A 21,476-nucleotide genomic window follows, 5' to 3' on the forward strand; every position below is an offset into this window, starting at 1 on the left:
GCACATAATGTGACTCTTGGGGTTGTCCTGTGCAGGGACAGGAGTTGGACTCCATGATTCTTGTGGGTACTTTCCAACTCAGGATATTCTATTCTATGATTCTATGACTTACCTGAAATAACCTCTAACAACTCTTATCTGAGAATGTACAGGGAACACTTTAGGATGTCCTAACAACCTTGAGATGTATCAAATTGCATTAGAAATTGAATCAGAAAGAGTAATTACAAGGGAGTTTGTGAATGTGGTACATTGATTTATTTTTTATTCTATATTAGGGTCGACCAGGACCAATAGGGCTTCAAGGACCGATAGGAGCACCTGGATTTACTGGCCCAGAAGGTTTACCAGGAGCAAAAGGTGAGAGAGGAGCAGTGGGCCCACCTGGACCAGCTGGACAGAAAGGTGACAAGGTAAGCTCAGTGGTTACTTTTCTGTCCCTGCAATAGATCTATGGCCTTGTATATATTTTTGGATGAATAAAGACAATCTCAGACTACCTGTCCAAGGGTAAGAACACAACAGCATTTCAAGTATTTCTCTTTAGACAATTGTCTGCATTTATTTTTGAATGAGAATACAGATCCCAAAGCTGCTGAACACTGTACCTGTCCTGGTAGGTGAGCCATAGTCCAGTGACTATTGCTGTTGCAAGCAGTCTTTGGCAGGTACAAAGTTACTTCTAACAGAAAGTATATTATAAACTATGTCATATTAAATGGAGTAGCCTATAAAGGGGTAGGTGTCAATGATTGCAGTGTGCAAGAATAGGCAGAACAGCAAACAGAGAAATGTCTCAGTGCCCACAGGATCCGTCCTGCTGTCGCCTCTTAGGAAGGAAGCATCAAATGGGGAGTTTGGAGCTAGTCAAAAAAATGAATGGAAGTATGAAAAAGTGCTTTCTGTAATAAAGAGTTGGATATATGTGGGTAGTTCATCTTCATGCTGCACCTGGTTACTAAAATCTGGAGGACGTCTGGGACATTGGGACACAGACTTGCATTCTGGGACTATCTAGAGATCTTGTCAGTCTGTTTGATGCAAAGTACTGGATCCTTTAATGATTGGAACTGATTTCCTTGCACTCAAAATATCCCTTATTTACTCCAGAATTGTTTCTATCCACTGAAATGGATACATATGCAATACCAGCATGCCATAAGATTCTCTCTCTTTATCCTTTGTGGAACCAATATACTTTACCTTTCCAAAGCAAGAGCAACTTAGGCTGGATATTATGCTTACACAGTCTGTTTTGGAACTATCCAGAGAAGAGTGGTAAATGCAAAAGTGTGGTAATTATTTGTGACTTGGGCAGGGTGGTCTGAAGTTAATGCAGTGGTCTGCGTATCTCTGGGGGTCCTATCCACATACAGACAGAAAAACACGTAAGTCCTGTTGAAACTCTTGGAAAGTCAAGTGTGACACTGAGAGTTAAGTTTATAACAGATTGTTTATTTTCCTGGCATCTTGTTTTCCCCAGATGTGCAGTAGATTATATTTTTACTTTAAATTGCCTGATTAAAACATTCCAGAAACACTCATTTGGCATCCAGTCAGGCTCAGATGCTCAGTTCCTATCTTCACTGACCCCTGTGGTCAGAGAGAATCTGCATGGGAGAGTTTGCTCATTTTGGTTTTGAAAGCTAAAGTCCTAAACCAAAAGTGTGGGAGGGAAAAATATCTCCCAGGTAACTGCAATATCCCGACTGATGATGTGAAATATAATGTGTACTCTTTTTTCTCAGGGTCCAATGGGAGTTCCAGGATTTCAAGGCATCAACGGGATCCCAGTAAGTTTGCATGTATAGATATAAATTACCAGAATGTCACAAACAAAAGCACAATGAGACTGTCCTAGCACATACATAGTGTCCCTTGCAATTGCTTGCTTCTCTCTGGAGGACAATGGCAGTGTTTGTTAGTTTACCTGGTGATTCCATGCTGCTTTGTAAGGAGTTTGGATCCTCTTATAGGATAATAGAAAGTTGACACCTTTGAGGAAGTGAGCCTGAGTTACATGGGGATCCACTGCATCATTGATAAGCTTTTCTTTCAGCACCATGTTCCCTCAGCACTATGTCTGGACTGTATCATACAATCATAGACTTACAGAATAGAAAAGGACCTCAGAGAGCCAAACGAGCATGATCAGCTGTGCTTCAGGCCATTTTTAGGAGGTATTTCCTAATCAATTCTTAAAACCTTGTGATGATGGAGATGAATTTCTCTGTTAGAAAAGCTTTGCTAATGCCTAACTTCAGTCTTTCTGCAGTTTAAACTTCTTACTCTTGCTACTAGTCAGGAACACAGAGAGAAGGTTGTTCACTCTTACTTTGTGGTAGCCTTCTTGTATGTGATAGCTGTTATCAGGTCTCCCTCAATCATCTGTTCCTATGATATGATTGAAAACAGTGATGAGAGCTAAGGTCCTTCAGAGAATCCTTCACTGGGCTCTAGTTCTGGTTTAGATCAGGTGATAGAGGTAGCTAACCACGGTAACCACTTTCCCTGACCATCAAGAATTTCTTGTTTCTTCCATTCTTTAGGACTTTAACATTCTAGTGACAATTGTTTACAAAAATTGTGTACCTAGAGTGTTTTGACCAGCTTTCTTTTGCTTTGGTTTTCCCCAGTGATTTTTACAAAGATTTTTGCTTTACCTCAGGCAAATTTTAACTGGGCCAGCTTTAGAAGTTGCCCCAAACTTTCTTCCCCTTCCTACATTATTTAGCTCATCCTGCTTTCTCCTTCTGATAATAGAATTATTTTTATTTTCTTGATGACATTTTTCCATTTCTGTATCATTGTGCCTTCAGACTATACTCATACTCCTACTCATCTTCCTAGCTTCCTCAGCTGGCCAGGAGCTCCAACTGTTGAACTGTGTTTTCTTACTTCCTATCAACTGAGTTGTTGTGATAGATTGGCTGAAAATGTTCAGTTGGCCCTATAAATGAGCTTGCTTGATTCCAGTTCCTTCCTGGCCCTTGTCCTTCACTCCCCCTCTGCTCATCCTTGCCTGTTTTCTCTCCTGCTCTACTCCCTTGCTGCTATTTTTTTTTCTTTTACCACCAGCCAACTCTCTAGGTCTGAAGAGAACAAGCTGTTCCCATAATACTTAATTTAATTGAACACACTGTGGGAACATGCTGTTCTCAGGGTATTTTTGCAGATGAGGCTCTGGAGAAAGGGGATTCCCAACAGTGAGGGGAGGCAGAGATACAGCAACAGCCAATGCCAGGTAGTTGGCAGCGACAGGCATTCCAAGGAGTGAGTAGGGGAGGCAGAGGAGAGGATTCAAAGCCTCCACCATATCAGCATATGCAGATCTACTCTCCCTGCTTCCCAGTATTCTGCAGGTGAGTGAATGGCAAAGAGGCAGATTTTGCTGGTCATGAACAGCAGAGTGCTCAACACTGTGTCTCTTCTGTGCCACAACTGCAGGGCAGAAAAAGGGGGAAGGGAAACTGGTTCCTACTGGTTACATTCTAGCCACTGAGATAAATGCTTCCTGCACATTATATGGATGTGTGAAATTCAGAGCAAAGGAGAGAGCACATGTGTGTGCTGATAGATGAAAGAGAGAAGTGAAAATATATTGCTTTCTCTGCACAAGAATTCACATCTGAATGTGAAGGGAGATTCTCTGTAGTGTGCTGGTATGTTAACCTGGGCAGGTATAGTTTAGTCATCTCCAAAGGACTGCAAGATGGTTATGCAGAGGGGAATCCCACTATTGACCTTAAGGGAAGTGGTATTCCACAGAGTTCCCTTGGGGAATGCGGGTGGCAAGTAAATCATGTTGTTGCAGCTGGCCTGGCTAATCCCTTTAACCTAGTAAATACAGCAGCTACATGTGTTTATTGCTGGGCTTTCATGTCACGCTGTAGAAGAAACCCTTAAATCCTTGGCCCTACTCTGGAAGTTTATTTTTTCCTATAGGACAAGATTCAAGGACACCTCTGGCAAAGGCTGGAGCTGGGAAATATGTATGGCTTTTCATGAACTGTCCAAGGAGTTGTAAAAGGAAATATTTTTATGATAAGTGAGCCCTTGTCTGTGCCACGAAAGCCAGAGCTACATGAAGAGGCAGTTTTGTGACCCTCCTGGAGGAAACACAAGCACTTGGTGATGGTTGTAGAAAGGCCACTTTGCTGTAGCAATCCACAAAACTGTTTATTCAGTTAGTTTTGTATTCACTCTTAGTTGCGTTTGTTTCTCTGTTTTTAAATATTTGTTGAGCTCTCCTCTCGGGGTTTCCTTTGTGCTGTTTGATTTAGAAAAGAGGTCCCTTGGGATCACAGTGTCAGTGTACAAGCAGGAGTCAGATAAAGTGAGGGCCTAGATAACCAGTTCAAGTTTCCTTATCTGTCTCATAGGGAATGTCTCCTTTCGTGAGAACAGAGACCACAAGCGACCTCTCCAGCCTGTGTTTTAACTCAGATCTGTAAATTAGTCATCCTGACATGTATAAGTAAAGCCTGTGAGTCTTTTCCCTTAGTCAGTTGAGGTGCTTGTGTTGAATTGGCACATCTGCCAAAACAGGAATTAGAGGAGGTGAAAGCAAGGAAACTATTAATCACCATTTTTTTTCAGGTCAAAACAGCTCTTTAAATCAGTATTTTAAATCCTTGGGGAAAAGGTTCATTTAAGGCAGAACTTTACAACTCTCAAGGAAGTCAGTTGTGAGTGTTCAGTATCTTCTCAGGTAAGGTTCTTAAAACAAACCATTATGGATTCTGATAGCAGATTAGCTAGAAAGTAGGAAACCCTGTGGATTTTTTTCCTAAAGCAAGAGACAGCATGTGTATGTGTGTGCCTGTGTGTCAGTCTGTGTCATACTTTGGCTCAGAACCACAGATATGGATGCCATGGGATTAAGTGACGGGCACAGATTTATTGAGCACACATAAGAAACCACTGTGGTCAGCAGAACTGACGTCCTCTCTCTGTGAGCCCTTCTCACACATTAAGAGGATACCAGAATCCTTTGGGCCACTTACAGACTGGGGCAGGAGTAGGAGATCTCACCCAAAGCGTTTCCCAGGACATGAGGACAGCAGTCAGCTGCTTGCCAGGGCTGGCTCTTGGCCAGCACTAAAGCTTTAGCAGCTTAGCTCCCTGTGTCTCACTCTGAGGGGCAGATGTTGGCCCTTCAGCTTCACTGAACCTTGCAGCTGGTCACCTTATGCTGTAACCAGATATGTGTGCACTTGTCCCACATAGCTCCTGGTTTTGTTGATGCTGTAAACAAAGTGAGAGACCTGGTAGATACTGGTGGGTTGCCACTGATTTGTTCCTGCTTTGGGAATTAAATAATTTCTAAGAGACAAACACAAGTGGCAATAAATTGGTGCTTCAGCTTATTCCTGTTACTTTACCAGAGCCTGGCAAGTCCCTGCTTGCACACCACATGTGGATATTTTGACAAACAGACTTTAATCATCAGAGCAACTGGTACTATTAATGCAGTGGTGTCTGATGCTAATGCTTTGGGATGACTTCATTCCATGCCTTGTTAAATCTCAAATTTAAACTTGTTTGGGTGAGCTGCCTTGACCCTGTGGTTGAGATGCACTTGCCATTCATTCAGTTATACCTTATTGACTGACAGAAAAAGCAGATCTGAGCTCTCTCCATTTTGTTGGCACGAATTTCAATGCAGTTGTCAAATGAGCTGGACCAAGGACCTCATCTGGCTGGAAAATTAACCTCATTAAGAAACAGAACAGTTATTTCTCTGCTGTGGATGTTTCCTGCTCTCACTCATCTGTTCTGCCTGTGCCTGTGCCAGCACAGGGAGGAGGTAGCTATGAGTAAGCAGGAGTGTGCAATAGTGCTCCTGGCAGCAGCTGGGACCAGTGATCAGCTTGAGTATTTATGTAATTAGGGCCTAAGTTGCTCTACATCCTTGGGATAGTCACTCTGCTACTGTGTGCCCCCAGCTTCCCATCCATAAAATGAAGACTATAGCATTCCCACATTTTTGCAAGGGATTTTAAGATCCTTAGATAAAAGGTTTTTCATTACTGTCAAGTTGTGATTGAGTTTGATCAGAGCATATACTATTGGCTTGGACTGGGAAGACCTTCAGTGATGCAAATGTGTTTTGTTTTAAGTGTCAGGCATGAAGGGTTATTAATGTTCTGCTTTATCTCCATTTTATCCATGTTTATTTTTTTTACTTTGCTAGTGTGAGTCATACCTTGTTTAGTGCCATATCTTAAGGATGGATCTTTGGGATCAAATGAAAGTACTTTTGGGATGAATCAAGATCACTGTGTGCAGAGGGGAGGGAGAGAACTGTCAAGTTACCAGTACTGTCTCCATAAGTTTAATTTTATTTCCTGCCTCAAAACACTGTCTTTGAGCACCACAGGACTCATTTATAGGAAAAGGAGTATAGAATAAGGAGCTGCTTGAAACCTGGGCAATGTATCTGATAGTTCTGCCTTTGTGTGTTCTGCCTCACATAACCTGTATGACACTGAAGAAAAAGTAAATAAAGTCTCAAACTTTGATTTCCTTTTCACCAGTACCATGAACTCCAGTCAAATTAGTAGAGCTGCACCAGGGCAAAAGAGGTGTGAAATCAAAGTTAGGTACAATTCAATTCTGCTCTGCTTGATTAATAATTGGTATTACAAATACTTTTTTTAAAATGTTGTTAATTTAATTGGTACTTTCTCCCAGTTGCTTTGCCTAAGGTTTAAAGTTCATTATAATAAGTAAAGCTGTTTTGCTTGAATGGCCTGATGCTGGAGCTTTAACATCTGTTGATCTATTAAAAGAAAGAATCCATGCTGGAAAGGAAGAGAAGTCACTGAAACTCTAAGCAGATTGGAATTATAAATGCTCAGTATTGTTGAGTCTGCCTCTGCTCTTGTTTTCACATGAGCAACTCCCATTCCTGGTGTCAGGTGCACCCTTGTGTGCTGTTTAACACTGTTACATGCCATATGTTTCAGAACTGCTGTGGGATGAGTATTGCCCTTTTGGGACCTACTCATGCACAAGTTATGTACTTCAGAAAATTACCCCTTGGAGAAAAAGGTAATCAGATGAATGCAGCCAGTGTTCTAGGATTGAACCTTCAGGGAGGATAAACAATGCTGGCTGAAGATGCTCGTTCCGTTGCAGTCTGCCATACACTGAGCTTGCCTGGGAGTTGTGCATTTCTTTTGGGTTGTGTTGCCATTTGGAAGGAAGAGAGCAGTTTTCTGGAGACAACAGTATTACTAATAAAATAATCGATCCTGTTAGTCATTCTCTTGTTTTCCCTTTACACAGGGTCACCCTGGGCAACCTGGACCTCGAGGTCTGCCTGGCCTCGATGGCTGCAATGGTACCACTGGGAGTCCTGGCATTTCTGGATCAGATGGCTTTCCTGGCCTACCTGGGCTGCCTGTACGTCCCAACTCAAATGCAGTGTTCTGTAGTCACTAAGCCAGGATTTACTTTTCATGACATTGCTGGAGAAGTAACTGCCAAGTACTTAGGAAGAACCCAGATAACCCTGAGTTTATTACAACTGTTAGAGCTCAGTATAATTTTCTTACTGAAATTCCACTCTGAGGATAAAATGAAGATCCTGTGGATTCAATATGCTCCCACACCAAATTATACCATTGTTAATGGCACTATTCAAACCAACTCAGAAGAAAGTGTGGAACATCTTCTGTCTGACATGTTTTAAGTTAGTGGATGCTGATTCAGGAAAGGATGTTACCACATGTTCAAGTCTATTCATCAAATTTTGGATGCCTTCCTTCAGGCCTTAAGATAGCCAGAAGCTTCAGACTCACTGATTGCTAAATAGAATTCACTTTCCAGGGTATTTATTTTATATGTATGTATAAGTAAGTATATCTTTTACTTTTGAAAACACTTCTCTACCACCAGATTGGAGTTTTATCTTGTCTGCATTGGATACCTTAAAGTTACATGTTTAATATATTCAACTGGGCTCTCCTAGAGCTCCACAGAGAGTGGTGCTCATCCAACCTGGCCTTGAACACTTCCAGGGATGGGGCAACCACTGCTTCTCTGGGCAACCTGTGCCAGGGCCTCAACACCCTCACAGGGAAGAATTTATTCATTATATCACATCTAAACCTACCCTATGTCAGTTTGAAGCCATTCCCCCTTGTCCTATCACTATACCTCCTGACAAAAAGCTCCTCTCCAGCTTTCCTGTAGACTCCCCTTTAGGTACTGGAAGGGGCTCTGAGGTCTCCCTGGAGCATTCTCTTCTCCAGGCTGAACAGCCCAGCTCTCTCAGCCTGTCTCCATAGCAGAGGTGCTCCAGCCCTTGGAGCATCTTTGTGGCCTCCAGAGCTGGATGCAGCACTCCAGGTGGGGTCTCATAAGAGTAGAGTGGAGAGGGAAAACCCCCTCCCTTGACCTGCTGCCCACACTGCTTTGGATGCAGCCCAGCACAGGGCTGGCTTTGTGGGCTGCGAGTGCACACTGACAGCTCATATTCAGTTTTTCATCCACAAGTCCTCCCAAGTCCTTCTCCAGGGCTGCTTTCAATCCACTCAGCCAAGCCTAAATCCATGGTTGGGATTGCCCCAGCTGAGTTGCAGGGTCTTGCACTTGGCCCTGTTGAAATTTGTGAGGTTTGCATGAGCCCACCCATCAAGCCTGTCAAGGTCCTTCTTGGATGGCATTGTTATGCATATGAACAGGGGGGTTACACCATGTCAAATGAATTCAAATGGGATCTAAAGTTGTCAAAGGCCTAAAATAAAAGGGAAAGCTAATATAAGCAGGAAAATTCCAGAGAAGATATTTGCAGAACCTTGTGTTTCTAAAGCTGCAGGAAGTCTTTAGTTCTCACAATAGCACAGCTTCTCTGACAAAGGATCAGTGGTACTTTTACAGTTTACTGGAGCCAGGAGTTTGCCTTGTTCATTATGCTGAATATAGATTCTTTCAAAACTAAAGCAGTATTTTTTTCCCCAAAATTTATTTTTTACCTTTTTTTTTTTTTTTTAAAACCAGGGTCGTCCTGGCCCAAAAGGCATTAAAGGAGAACCTGTTTTTGCTCAAGGTGGTCTTAAAGGAATGAAGGTAAGACTTGTCATTACACAGGAGAAAATGCAATACAAGGAATACTTTGATATCCTACAGGTTGCAGGGCTGACACTGCAGGTTCAATTGCTCATGGTGTCAGTCCTGGGTGTCTTGGGCATGTCTGAATGCAGAGCTGTGAAAAAGGCCCAAGAATTACTTCATTAATGACAACACAGGATGCTCTCAGAACTTGGAGTTGCTTAGTCTGTGCAGAGATCTTGTTCCTCCCATGCTGAGATGCTCATCCTGTTCCTGCTCAGTGCATGTTATGATTCCTACTGTGAGACCCAGCTGCCTCCCAGTGTTTTTTTGTACTGGAAGGTACTAGTAAGTAATCAGTGATATTCTTGGTTTACATACATGAAGTCATATTCCACTTAGAGTATTTCATGTTTTGCTGCTGTGAAGTCAATAAGGAACTTACCCTGAAAGGTCTGTATCAAGTCTGTAATTATTTTTATTTTTATTTTCTTGTACAGAAAATACAAACTAGGTTCTTGAACAGGTTCTTGAATATTCTTATGGAAAAAATTTGGTTCTCTGTTGCCTTGAAACAAACACTCACCAACCTACCATGATTTTGATTTTTGCCAGAAGTACTAACTTTGGAGTAAATCTACAAAAGATTCAGTACCTCTTATGGTGCTGAATTCAGCAATTTTTAGCAGCCTTATGCTTCATTAAATATTGAAAATATTAAGAAATTTCCTCTGTCATATAAGGCCTTTCCCACTGACTTTATTGGTCAAAATTAGGAACTCTTGTAAAATTCTACCCCATTATGTACACTCATAAGTTGGTAAAAGTTAAGTAGGTCTCTATTTATTTACTACTATATTTATGGGAAATACGGATAGTTTTGTATTATAATGGTATGCTTTTGCATAATTTATAGTGGTCTTATAATTTTTTAAAATTAATTTTCTCTTGTTACACATAAATAAAATGGTTGTAATTTCTCCTGAGTTTTGGAAGCTCACCATTACCCAGTTCAAATATGGTAGCACAGATTTCAAATTACTTTCCCATTTACACTTGACCTGATAATTTTCCTTGACCTGTGTAATTTTTATCATTCATTTATAATTTCTAGGGAGAAAATGGTCTTCCTGGATTGGATGGAATTCCTGTAAGTTATTTAATTTGGGAAATAATGATTTTAAAGAATATTAAGTAGGTACATTTTCAGGTATTAGTTCTCAAGGACACTTTTCAGATTATTGGGATGTGTATTTATATGTGATAGCAGTAGTGTGAGCTCAGAGTTCCAGCTCTGTAATGCTAAGAGTGGATCCACATTATGCTGGAGAAAGTCAGAATTATCTATTCCATTATTCCTTTTTCAAACCAAACTCCCTTCTACCACTGAACTCTGTAACTTTGATTTCCAAAATACATCTGATCATGTGAAATAGATTGTTACAGTATTTAAATTGGCATACTTAATTAGGGGATATTATTTAATGTTTCCTGAGACTCACTTCATCTTTGGTTGGGGTTTGATGGGGTAAATGCTGCACATACACTATTTGTCCTCTGTTTTCCTTGTAGGGCCCAAAAGGTTTTCCAGGTCCAGTAGGTTCTGCAGGCCCTATAGGGTTACCAGGTTTGCAGGTAAGAGACCTCAGGCATTGCACTTGTTGATAGAACAGTTCAAACTCCTGGTAGTTTTCCCTTCTGCTCTGTATTTGTGTCCTGACAAGGAGCAAAAGTGTGTGTGCATCTGAAAGGACTGAGCACAGCTGACTTCAAGCACAGAATGCTCAGTCTTGGATAGTTTAATCTGATCACAGGTCTCCTCTCTGGAGTGTCCAGAGCAACAATCATGAGTGAGGGCTCCAGCAAAGCTCTAGGGTGCTGTGTACAAACACTACATTATACTGTTCTGAGCCCTTCCTGGTCTCAGGACTAGAGGGAATAGTCTGATCTCTGCATGTTCGGAGCCTTTGTTATCATGAACTGTGCTAGAGTTGCCTTTTCAAGATCCTACAAGAGAGTTTCCATTGGGAAGAGGTAAAAACAAGCTATGTGTTTGTTGACTTTAAGTTGAAGTTTGCTCTTAATTAAGGACAGTGCCAAAGTGCTGTACTAGTAGCAATGAGAAGACTTAAGACCACGTGTATCACTCTTGGTTTGGAGGCAAGAAAGTTCAGGTACCACTGCAGATCCCAGCATTGCTTCAATTGCATCCTAATTAAGTCAAGAGGAATAAAATCTTGCTCTTGTTCATATCTAGGGTCCAGTGGGTCCTCCTGGGCCACCAGGTCCAAAAGTAAGTACCTACCTTTCCTGTCTTCCTTTTACACCTGATTGTTGTGTTTTTAACAGTGCTGTGGGCCTAGAGGATAGTGATGATGTTATTGCTGTTGTTTTATTATTCGTTCATCTTGGGTTTTTTCCTCTCCTAGGGTAACATGGGACTAGGCTTTCAAGGAGAGAAAGGAGAAAAGGTAGGTGAAACTTGTTCTGTTATGGAGGGAACATGAAATAATACTCTAGTGTTCCATCACAGCTTACTCCTCTAGAAAGTTGCTAGATTCCAGCATTCTCTTCCTTTCCTTTTTCTTTTCCTCTCTTGGACCGATTAACAGTCCAAATACTAAAGAGTCTTGCTGGTTCCTTATCTGTAGGTACACAAAAAAAGAATGGGAGCTTTCTCTGGGTGAAGAAGAGGAAGGGGAAAATATTGAGTATTTTTGTGGTTATCAAGACATGAGGTCCTTAGACATCTTTTCAATCTCCTTCTTTCAGTTGCTTTTAACCCTCACCTCATTTTGAATTATTCCACTGACTTCATTCTTTTTAGCTTTCATGATATTCTTTGGGTCAACCAACACATAATTTATTGTCTCAGTACCCTAAATGGATGTCCTGCATTCTGTGTGAGAATTTACACTGGCATAATGGGGCTTCTTAAAGTTCTCAATTTGAGACTTGGTTCTGCTGCTGTTAAAATTAATTCTCGGCATTCTACATTTCTAATAGCTCCTTCCCTTCTTTTCTTTGATATTTCTTCCCAGAGTTTTTCTGGAATGTGATATGAGTGCTGAGCCTTTTCTTTTTTTTTTTCCCTTGCCATGTTTTTATGCCCACAAGTCTTTGGAAACAAATGCATTTTGGTCATCTTAGTTTTCCTTCTGAACTTCTGACTTCCATGACCAAACTCCTGTGCCAGCATTCAGGCACACAGATTTAGATACGTGAGATACAATTAGAATTGTTTTTCTTCTGATTTGCAGGTCACTTCCATAGAAAATTAAACATGTTCTGCATATCCTAATATCTTCCTCTTTTGTCAACAGGGCGATGTAGGGCTACCTGGTCCTCCAGGTCCCCCACCATCCACTGGAATACTGGAATTCATGGGATTTCCAAAAGGAAAGCAAGGAGAAAAGGTCTGTAAATGCAGTTCACAGACTCTCTCCCTCCCCATGCACCTTCACTCAAGAATTAGCAAAATTACTGGACAGTGAGAGCTCTTACATTTCCGAATCAAAAGAATTTTCTGTACTAGTTTGTTCTGTCAAATGGCTATTGAATAAAAATATTCTTAGCTCAGAGCATTGTGAGCCACTACAAAATGCACACCTCTGAGAAGGAGAAATCTGAAAGCTATTTGAGGTTTTCATCATTAATCCTAAAAATAAATGAACTGTAGTCTGTTTTTGTTGGATTTGTGAAATTGTGTCAACTGAAGTGAAAAATCAATTTAGAAAAATAAATGAAAGCTCCAGCTCTTGCTTTGGTGCACAGTGCTCTGAAACAATCAGATTTCCCACCTTTATTTTGTTAGTCTGGAATTCTCTGAGATACATATTGAGGTCATCAGTGTTTTTATAAAAGCTGTATGGATCTCGTTAAAAATTCTCTACACACATTAAAATTAGGCATATTGAATTAATCTGGGACCTGTCTGCCTGCTGAGAGACACTTTGTCTGGTACATGGTGACACAAATCCAGTGTATTTGCTGATAAACAAATTACAAGGCCTTGCTTTAGGTGTCAGGAGCATGAGGACTGAATTGGGGAAAGTCTTGCTTTCACAGGCACAGTGATTTATTGTGCTTGTCTCTTCCCCCTTGTCAGGGTGAGCCGGGCCCTCAAGGATTACCTGGAGACAAAGGATTGCCTGGCATTCCGGTAAGGACAGAGAAGGGTTTTTAATATTTGCCTACTATGAGTTAGATGGTTCCACACTCTCTGAATAGCTCACAAGATCTCCACAGGAGTTTCCAGGCACCAGAGAACTTTGAAAATCTGATAAGAACGTCCACAAGACCTTTTGCTGAGTGTGAACTCTAATCTGGTATTTTTTTGTGCTGTAGATACAAGGAAGATAATGCTGTCCTACCATCCACTTAGAAGGCAGCCAACATTTCAGAGGAAACCTGCACGTAGCTGTACCCGGGACATGGCCACTTGATGGCAGTGTTCCTTGATGGCCCACAGACATCTTTAAAAATTCTTTTTTTTTCCCCTTTAATTATGTCTAAACACATCTTTTGTTATTTTACTTTAAAGCTGTAAAGCACATGCAGATCTTTCTGTCTGTCTATATATATATAACCAGTTAAAATGGGCTGTTTAACATTAGTGCTCATAAACTCAGCAATGTTAAGCATCTTCTCTATATGAATCAAGAGCAACAAATTATCCATGGATTCCAGAGAACTATTTCCCAGCTTATAATCTTTTGTAAACAGAGGTTGTTTCACTAAGTTTAGGGAATAAATATTTTGAGGAACTTCTGACTAATAAGATAAATTGTTTGCCAGTTTCTTCAATGTACAGATGTTCTTAGTAGAAATACGTGCAAGAAAAACCTGTACATGAAGTACAATTTGTTATTAGCCTCTTTGGACATGCTCCATTATGTGCATTTTTAGCTTTATGCATCACAAGAGACCCATTGAAGCTGGTGAAGCTGAACATATGTGCAAACTTAACCTCAACCATAAGATATTTTAAGACTGAAGCCTGAAAATTGCTTAACTACTGTAACTCTTGCTGAAATTAAATCCTGGTGTTCTGTCTCTGGATTTGATACTTCTTGCTGACTGGGAAAGCCACCAAACATTTCCCAGTGTTGAGCGTGAAAATGCTAGCTTTGTGTCATTCTGAGGCTTTAGAAGTCAAAAACGTGCTCTGAGCATTCCCTTGAGCTGCCAGAGTTAAGAAATGAGATTTCAAATAATTTCTAAATGTAGAATGGAATACAGAGTAGCATTGGCAGGTCTTTGCTGTCCCTTTCATTTGCAACTGGAATATGTACCATGATTTAAATGGATGGAATTCTTGGGGAGTGAAGAAGGTACTGTGCTGCACATCCTGCCAAGTCTGGCTGATAGAGGTTTTCTTCCTGGGGCAAAATAGTCCCAGCAGAAACAGTCAGTTCCCTTTATCTCTCTGTTGTACTGTTTATGTTAATAAATTGGTTTGTGCTCACTTTACTTAGGGCTGTGCTGTTCAGTTCCAAACAGAACACAAATTTAATGTTGATATTTTTCCCCAGGGATTTGGAGGTGTTGGAGAAAAAGGAGAAAAAGGTGTGCCTGGCTTACCAGGTGGCAGGGTAGGTAACTTCACAAAGTCCTTAAATGCCTGTTTTTAAACACATGAAGTGGGCCTTTCATGAACAGAAGCATTCCCAAAGCATATAAGAGTCTCAGACATAGGACTGAGTCCCAGAGTAGGCAGCACCATACAACAAGAGAACGAGTAGATATTCTTACCTCAATAAAGCCTCAGATTAAAGGTGAGATGAAGATGTACACAGACAAGGCAGCCCAAGAAAGTCATATGAAGTATTGAGTGGAGGGCTTGATACTGCAGGGCCAGTGTTTTTCCAGTTTTTTTGAAAGCTTCACAGAAAAGGAAGCTTGCAGAAGTCCAAATGAAGATAATAAAGAGGCCTTGCATGTACTTTAATGAGCTCTTAGCCAGTGCCAGAATTAGCCATGAGAGAACACAGATAGATAGTTGGGTAAAAAATGGGGCAAGCTGGCCACACATTGGTCTGTCTGGCCAATGAATGTGGAAGTTAACAGCGTGCTCAGGCACACACCAGCCTGTGGTCCTTCAAACCACCTGCAGAGATGTGCTTATAGACAACAGGAAGACCAAGGCATTCTGTTCTGCATATGCAGAATAAATTGTCAAATAGAAAGTCTTGACTGCATTAAGATTTATGGCTTTATAATTACAAACTAATGACCTAACTTCTTAGGAAGTTGAGACACCATGACCTAATTAACTTGAACTGCCAATTAGAAAGACAATGGCTAAATAAGATAAGACTTCTTTTATCAATTATTCTGTTAAATTCTTCCCATTATTGTTGTTAATATTTGAGAGATAGGAAAATCAGTGGTAGCTTCTCTTTCTGAAAATTTTAACTTTTCATTCTTTGGTGCTGAGATATTTGGAGCCTGATTTAATAAGATGAACATGAGAGGAAGCCTCTGAAAGTTAATTTTTTTGGCTGCTCTAGGGTCTTTTGGGACTGGATGGATCTGATGGGATTCCAGGGAGAAAGGTGAGATTTCTTTTATTTTTTACTGTGCTTACAGTTACAGAAGCCATCTAACTGCTTAAGATTTACTGACTTCCTTATCTAGTGGCTGCAAGTTCTCTGACGGATTTTAAAATAGTGAAGCTAAGTAGAAAGTCCATATAAAACTTTAAATCTCTTGATCTGTCTCTCTACTTAACCCTGCGTGTTCAGTCACTTTCTTCTATATTTTATGTACATCCTTTTCAAAATATACTGAAGTTGAACTCCAAGGTGTCCTCCTGGCTTGCACATCCTCACAGGTTCTCATCATCTTTACAGCAAGGGAGGCCTGAAGGAGCTCTGATATTTTACAAGTGCTGAGAAATTGATGCCATCAATTTTCTCTATTTCTTCTTCAGATGTTTGGTAGGACAATGAGTTGGGTTTGTGGTTCAAGTCCAGTCACTGAAGATGTCTCAGCTAACAAATAATGCCACTTATTGTCTCACTCTGTATCAGTGTTCCCTGTGTGATTTTGCAGGGTCATCCAGGTGTTCCAGGCTATCCAGGACTGGATGGAGTAGAAGGCATGAAGGTAACTTCTCACTAAAGCGTTGCTTTTTTAAAGATGTTTGTAGGAATAAATAAGCATTGTTGCCCTAGTTAAACCTTCTCTTTACCTCTGTATCACTATAATTTTCAGTATGTTTCAATTCATCACTTACTTTATTGTTAAGCATAAAAGTGATTGGTTGTTGAACTGTGGTATTTTAATATTTTTTCAATGTTCAATCATGCAAGTTCATGACTTAGAATTGTAGATGAAGACTTTCTGGTCTCCTTTATCCTTTCACCAATGCCATATTTACTGGACAGCTGAGGCAAGATTAGGTGGAAGTAAGTGAATGTTAAGATAGTTGTCAAGGCTATCTGAGATCTTAGATCTGATAATGTAGAAAATTATGTGTTCAGTTCATCGTACTGGAGATAGACAATGCATAGCAGACATTTTCTGGGTATCTCACAATTTAAGGAGTCAGACACCTGTAAACTGAGTGGAAAATGATTGGATAGTAGTTCGCTGTGAAAAAAGCTGATCTGCCACCAAGATTGCTCTGTAGCTGGTAGACATGAAATACAGGTACAGAAGGGGTTTTTCATGCAAAGCACATGGAAGATGTAATAGTAGAGGTTTATGTACAAAGGAATATTACTTGAAGAACAGCAAAGTGTGCACTACCATGGCTCACTGCGTGCCGTTTATGTGATAAATATGACGGTAATTTGGACAGCAGTCAGATTTTGCACTTGCTATTTCAAAGAGGATCTGATACTCTCTGGGACTATCAGTGAGAGGATGGAGTGACACTGCAGTTTATCACAACTTGCTTGTTCTACCTGGATGATTTTATGGAGCAGTACATTTTCCTAGGAGCTCCTATTATTGAAATTCAGGATTCCAAGGCAACAGATAGCTGCAGTGATGGATGCTTTTAAAAATGAGTATGTTCATAGCAGCTTTTACCACAAGGTGAACAGATATCATCTACCTGATATTGGTCAATGTGCTGATACAATAACTGGTCTCCAGTACACATTGTATGTACAAGTCCATGCTTCCTATGGAGGTAGTGGGATGCCTTCAGAGGATAGCTGGATAGTAGCAGCCATCTTATCTGAGGCAGCCATCAGCTTCATCAGACAGGAGGGTGTAAGTCGGGACAGCAGATGATTATGAATACCAGAACAAAGTGAATTCTTCACCAACACAAGGAATGATGGGGGGAGAATGACCACAGACATTGGTACCACAATACTGTGTGTTTCCTGACAAGCACTCCTCCTCTCCATCACCCATCTCAGTGTGGCATGAATCTGTTTTCTCTGCAGGGTGAATTAGGTGACATCGGTCCCCCAGGCCCTCCTGTCATTATTGACAGGGAAGGTGTAGTCATTTCAGGTACCCATTTCATTTTTGTTTTGGAACTCATCTAAAGCACTTTTTCTGATCCAACTTTCCTTCTTACTGTATTTTACCACTTCTCCACATTGTATATTGGGTCTAACCCACCCCTTGTTATTCTTCCTTTAATTTCTGTATTGTTGGCATTTGTTTATAGCTTCAGAGTTTACAGAAAGTCTTTCATCCCCACATTGCAGGATGATCTGTTTCAAGGCAGGTTGAAATTTTGTGCCTGGGAGGCAGACTGTTTGTAAGCACAGAGGCTGTGCTGTGTGTCTACTCTGTCCGTCTTCGGTGTACCAGGGAAAAGTGGCTTTCTTGTGTTGCTTGGTAATGAGGGCTCTGAATTGTTCAATGTGGTAAGAATATTGTTGAGAAAATGAGCTTAATTAATGCCACAGTTGACTGAGGCCTCAATGGGAACAGTCTGTGAAGCCATAAAGGTAAGGGGACAAATTGTATGGTCTGTCCTATTCTTCTTCCTTCACATGTAGTCAAGTTTGAAACAACCTCTGTAACAGCTCAGGAGGATTTTTTCCCATTATTATTAACTTTGACTAACAGGCTTCCTGCTAACAACTTGGCAGCCTTTGCTATCCATGAGATCAGTGGCCACTACAGGAACTGACTGAAGAGTTTTCCAGCAGAAATTCTGAGATTTTCTTCCTTGTTTTCCTCTTTGTCTAATAGGTGCACCAGGTGACCCTGGAAACCCGGGAATACCTGGTCCTCCAGGAGATGAAGGGATCAGTGGTTTACCAGGCCTTCCAGGAGCTCCAGGGTTTCCAGGCCTGGAGATAGGTAAAGCAGCTGCTTACAGTGCCCTTACAAGCTGTTTGCTGTGTTTTTTGCTGGGAATTATCTGGATAGTGGCCTGGAGATGGTGAAGGTATTGGTGCAAGCCTGTCCCTGCTCCTTCAGCTGACTGATTTGCAGACTGCTGTATGAGAAATAGGAGACAGGGATGTCACACAGGCAAGCCAGTTGTGTTGACCTGGATGGGAGCAGAGTTAGTGCCACAGTTATGACAGCCCAAGTAAGTGTTCATGTGTGACTATTTGGTGTAGCAGTGCACACAGGAGGCTGTTGTTTGATTTCCATTTTGACTGAGTTGGTTGGCAGAACCCTTCCTACATTTTAAATCCTAGTGAATGCTTCTTAAATTTTTTTAATGACTTTTCATGTTTGCAGTAAAGAGCTAGCAGATTGTCTAGATAAGCCCATGGCTGGTGCAACCCATTTGCCCCATCAAAGATCTTACTCAAAAGAGATCTTTTTCACTTGAATGTCATCTGTGAAGTTCTGGCCTGCAATGATCCAGAGACTAGGAACTACTAAGGAAATTGTCTCATTGAAAGGAAATTAAAAAATAAAACTCCCTCAGTCTTACATAGTTATTTGTCTAATTCATTAGTGGGACTTAAATGCAGTGCTGTGAAGCTTTTTGGATGACCAAAGGAGTGTGCAAATTTAAGCCAGTTGGTGCCTCCAATTAGTACTTTTTCCTTCGTGTACAATTACACATTGTTCTGTGCTAACATGGTTGTAGTTCAGGGCACAACAGTAATTTTCGTAGCATTAAAAGTACTAGAATGTGTTTTCTGCTGGAGAGCTGTTCACTGTGTCATTGTTGTCTAGATGGAATGGGCCCTGGAGGGTCTCCAGGTATTCCAGGTGTGAAGGGTGAAGTGGGAGAACCAGGAAGAGCAACAATTGGCTTACCAGGCCCTCCCGGCAGAGGTGGTTTACCGGGTCTGCCAGGAGCACCAGGATTGCCTGGTCCACCACGTATGTATATTTTTTACATCTGTTTTTGTATTGGATTCAGAGTGAAACAAGACAAATTTATTTATTTAGCAAATCTTAAATATTTGACTGACACCTCTTTGTGATTGTAACCCACAAACTTAAATATATCAGCAGCCACTCCTATGAAGTAAGAAAATAGAGCTAATTATTGTTAAGAGTGGTAGCCTGAGAGACTGAAGCATAAGGTTATGTAAACACAATTTATGACACTTTGAAGTTCTAGGCTAGTCTCTTATTAGCTTAGGTAAAGAATAGACCATGACCTTATGAACACCTGAGGTAAATATCTGTCTTGTGAGTAGGTATTTTGGGTACCAGGGGTCAGATAGGATGCCTGAAGAGACAGTTCTCAGATCTAATGAAATGTGATTTTATTTTTACATGTTCATTTGTATAGATGGCCTTATTAATTAAATGTGCATTGTTTTATTTTCCTCAGAAACTGAGTATTACATGAAAAGGGTTGATTTTACAAAACTTTGTGTTTTACCATTCCACCATAAGCTGCATTCAAACAGCCTGTTTTATTTTTGAGAGCCAACCTTTCAAAACAGGACAGGCTCCAATGATGGAGCCAGTGAGCATGATCTGATGAAATGATTTTCTGTGCAGAAGAAATAAGTGGTCTCTTATCAATAACTGTTTGCTAGTCAAATCTAGCTCACTTTTCTGCAGAGTCTGTAAAGCTCTTGTGGCTGTGTTTAGCTGATGGTTGCAGTTTGTTTCCGTGGCACATCAGACGGTGCTGGTCAGCACTCGGTCTTACTGTTGTCACTGAGGGGAAGGGTTTTCAGACAGTGTAGTTTTAGATTATGTTAGATCACTTTCCACTGCTGTTTCCGTCAGCTTATGTTTCATTCTATTCAGCATATAAACAGATGTAGAAAATAATCCTGCAGTCATGAAGTGAGGGACAGGACAAGTCCCCTTTACCTTTTTACCATTTAATGTCTTTCCTGAGCTGCAGCCACTGAATGAGAAGCCATTTGCCCTTCTCTGTACCTCCTGTTCACAGTTTGGTGAGTTCTTTGGCCAACTAAGTCTGCCAAAAGGTGCAGTGGCAGAGCAGGGGAATGAAACTCTGTTGCATCCATGTTGTGAGAGCTTTTATTTTTCTGTATGAGGAGCTGGAAGCAAACGTGGCAGAGGACTGCAACCCATGACACCAACCAAGTTCCACCTCCTTGTGTAACTTCCACAGTTGCGGTTTCATCCAGTGCCATTTCTGTCAGCTGCAAAACTGACACTATAAGTCAGTAAAGAGCTGGAAATCAGCCTTCTCATGGCTTTTCCTTGCCTTCTTTCTGCATATAGGCCCTTCATTCTCCCCAGACATGATCCTGAGTGGAAGGATTGGGGCCCCAGGGGAGCCTGGACAAAGAGGGCTTCCAGGAGCTTTGGGTCCAAAGGGCTACAAAGGTAAATGACTCTTGTTTTGGGAGACCCTTTTAGCAGTCACTGGGCCTCAGAAATACATTTATACGTGGTTAATATTCTAAGGGATGAGATGTGTCTTTATGACAAATCACAGGAGGTTGAGCTGGGTTAAAGGAGCCAACAGCCTTTACAATTTAGACAGAGTTATGCCCAGCACTGCCAGTAAAATCCTATTTTTGCCTTCTACTCTGCTCAGCCAAATAAGCCGATAAATATCTCATACCCAGAAAATTAGCTAAGTAAGTTATGCTTTAAAGCCATAAGATACAGTGAGACCTAGAAATAAAATCATGTTCACTGCTTTTGGCAATACAGACTGTAAATGACAGAGAAACTCAATTTTATTCTCTTCTGTGCTAAAATTTGTGAGAATTTGGGTCTTAGTGTTAGACAGAATCAGCAGCAAAAGCTGTTATGATGCAGACACCACTGTGCTTGGTGATTGTTTGGATCCATGGCCAATTACAGTTCAGGGAAATATAAAGATTCAGGTGAGGGTCATTGTAACCTACTGTGAGTGGAAGTATGGAGTTGCTTTCTCTGACATAATAACTATCTCTAAAAAAACCAACAAGACTTCCCTAAAGCTCTCCTAAACCCATCTGTTTAGGAAGGTTTAAACCTTTGGGAAGAGGTCTAGAAGTGCTGAGGTTTATGCTGCACATGGTAATTTGGTGAGGGGCATTGCACAG

General features: G+C 41.0%; 1 protein-coding gene across 2 annotated transcripts in view; it reads left to right on the top strand.

Moving 5' to 3' along the window:
* COL4A6 (collagen type IV alpha 6 chain) overlaps nt 1-21,476 on the top strand; it is a 117,330-nt gene that overhangs the window by 74,052 nt on the left and 21,802 nt on the right. For both annotated transcript variants that reach the window (XM_051786951.1, XM_051786960.1), the window contains exons 4-20: nt 279-413; nt 1,749-1,793; nt 7,294-7,410; nt 9,010-9,078; nt 10,175-10,210; nt 10,633-10,695; nt 11,318-11,353; nt 11,490-11,531; nt 12,384-12,476; nt 13,169-13,222; nt 14,595-14,654; nt 15,573-15,617; nt 16,117-16,170; nt 17,466-17,535; nt 18,229-18,339; nt 19,177-19,326; nt 20,662-20,766. In XM_051786951.1, the coding sequence (XP_051642911.1) occupies nt 279-413; nt 1,749-1,793; nt 7,294-7,410; nt 9,010-9,078; nt 10,175-10,210; nt 10,633-10,695; nt 11,318-11,353; nt 11,490-11,531; nt 12,384-12,476; nt 13,169-13,222; nt 14,595-14,654; nt 15,573-15,617; nt 16,117-16,170; nt 17,466-17,535; nt 18,229-18,339; nt 19,177-19,326; nt 20,662-20,766 (1,285 nt within the window). The remainder of the gene's footprint in view (nt 1-278; nt 414-1,748; nt 1,794-7,293; nt 7,411-9,009; nt 9,079-10,174; nt 10,211-10,632; nt 10,696-11,317; nt 11,354-11,489; nt 11,532-12,383; nt 12,477-13,168; nt 13,223-14,594; nt 14,655-15,572; nt 15,618-16,116; nt 16,171-17,465; nt 17,536-18,228; nt 18,340-19,176; nt 19,327-20,661; nt 20,767-21,476) is intronic.

Source organism: Manacus candei, unplaced genomic scaffold (assembly GCF_025592945.1).
Source record: "Manacus candei isolate 608988 ecotype Guabito, Panama unplaced genomic scaffold, ASM2559294v1 h1tg000003l, whole genome shotgun sequence".
Taxonomy (NCBI): Eukaryota; Metazoa; Chordata; class Aves; order Passeriformes; family Pipridae; genus Manacus; species Manacus candei.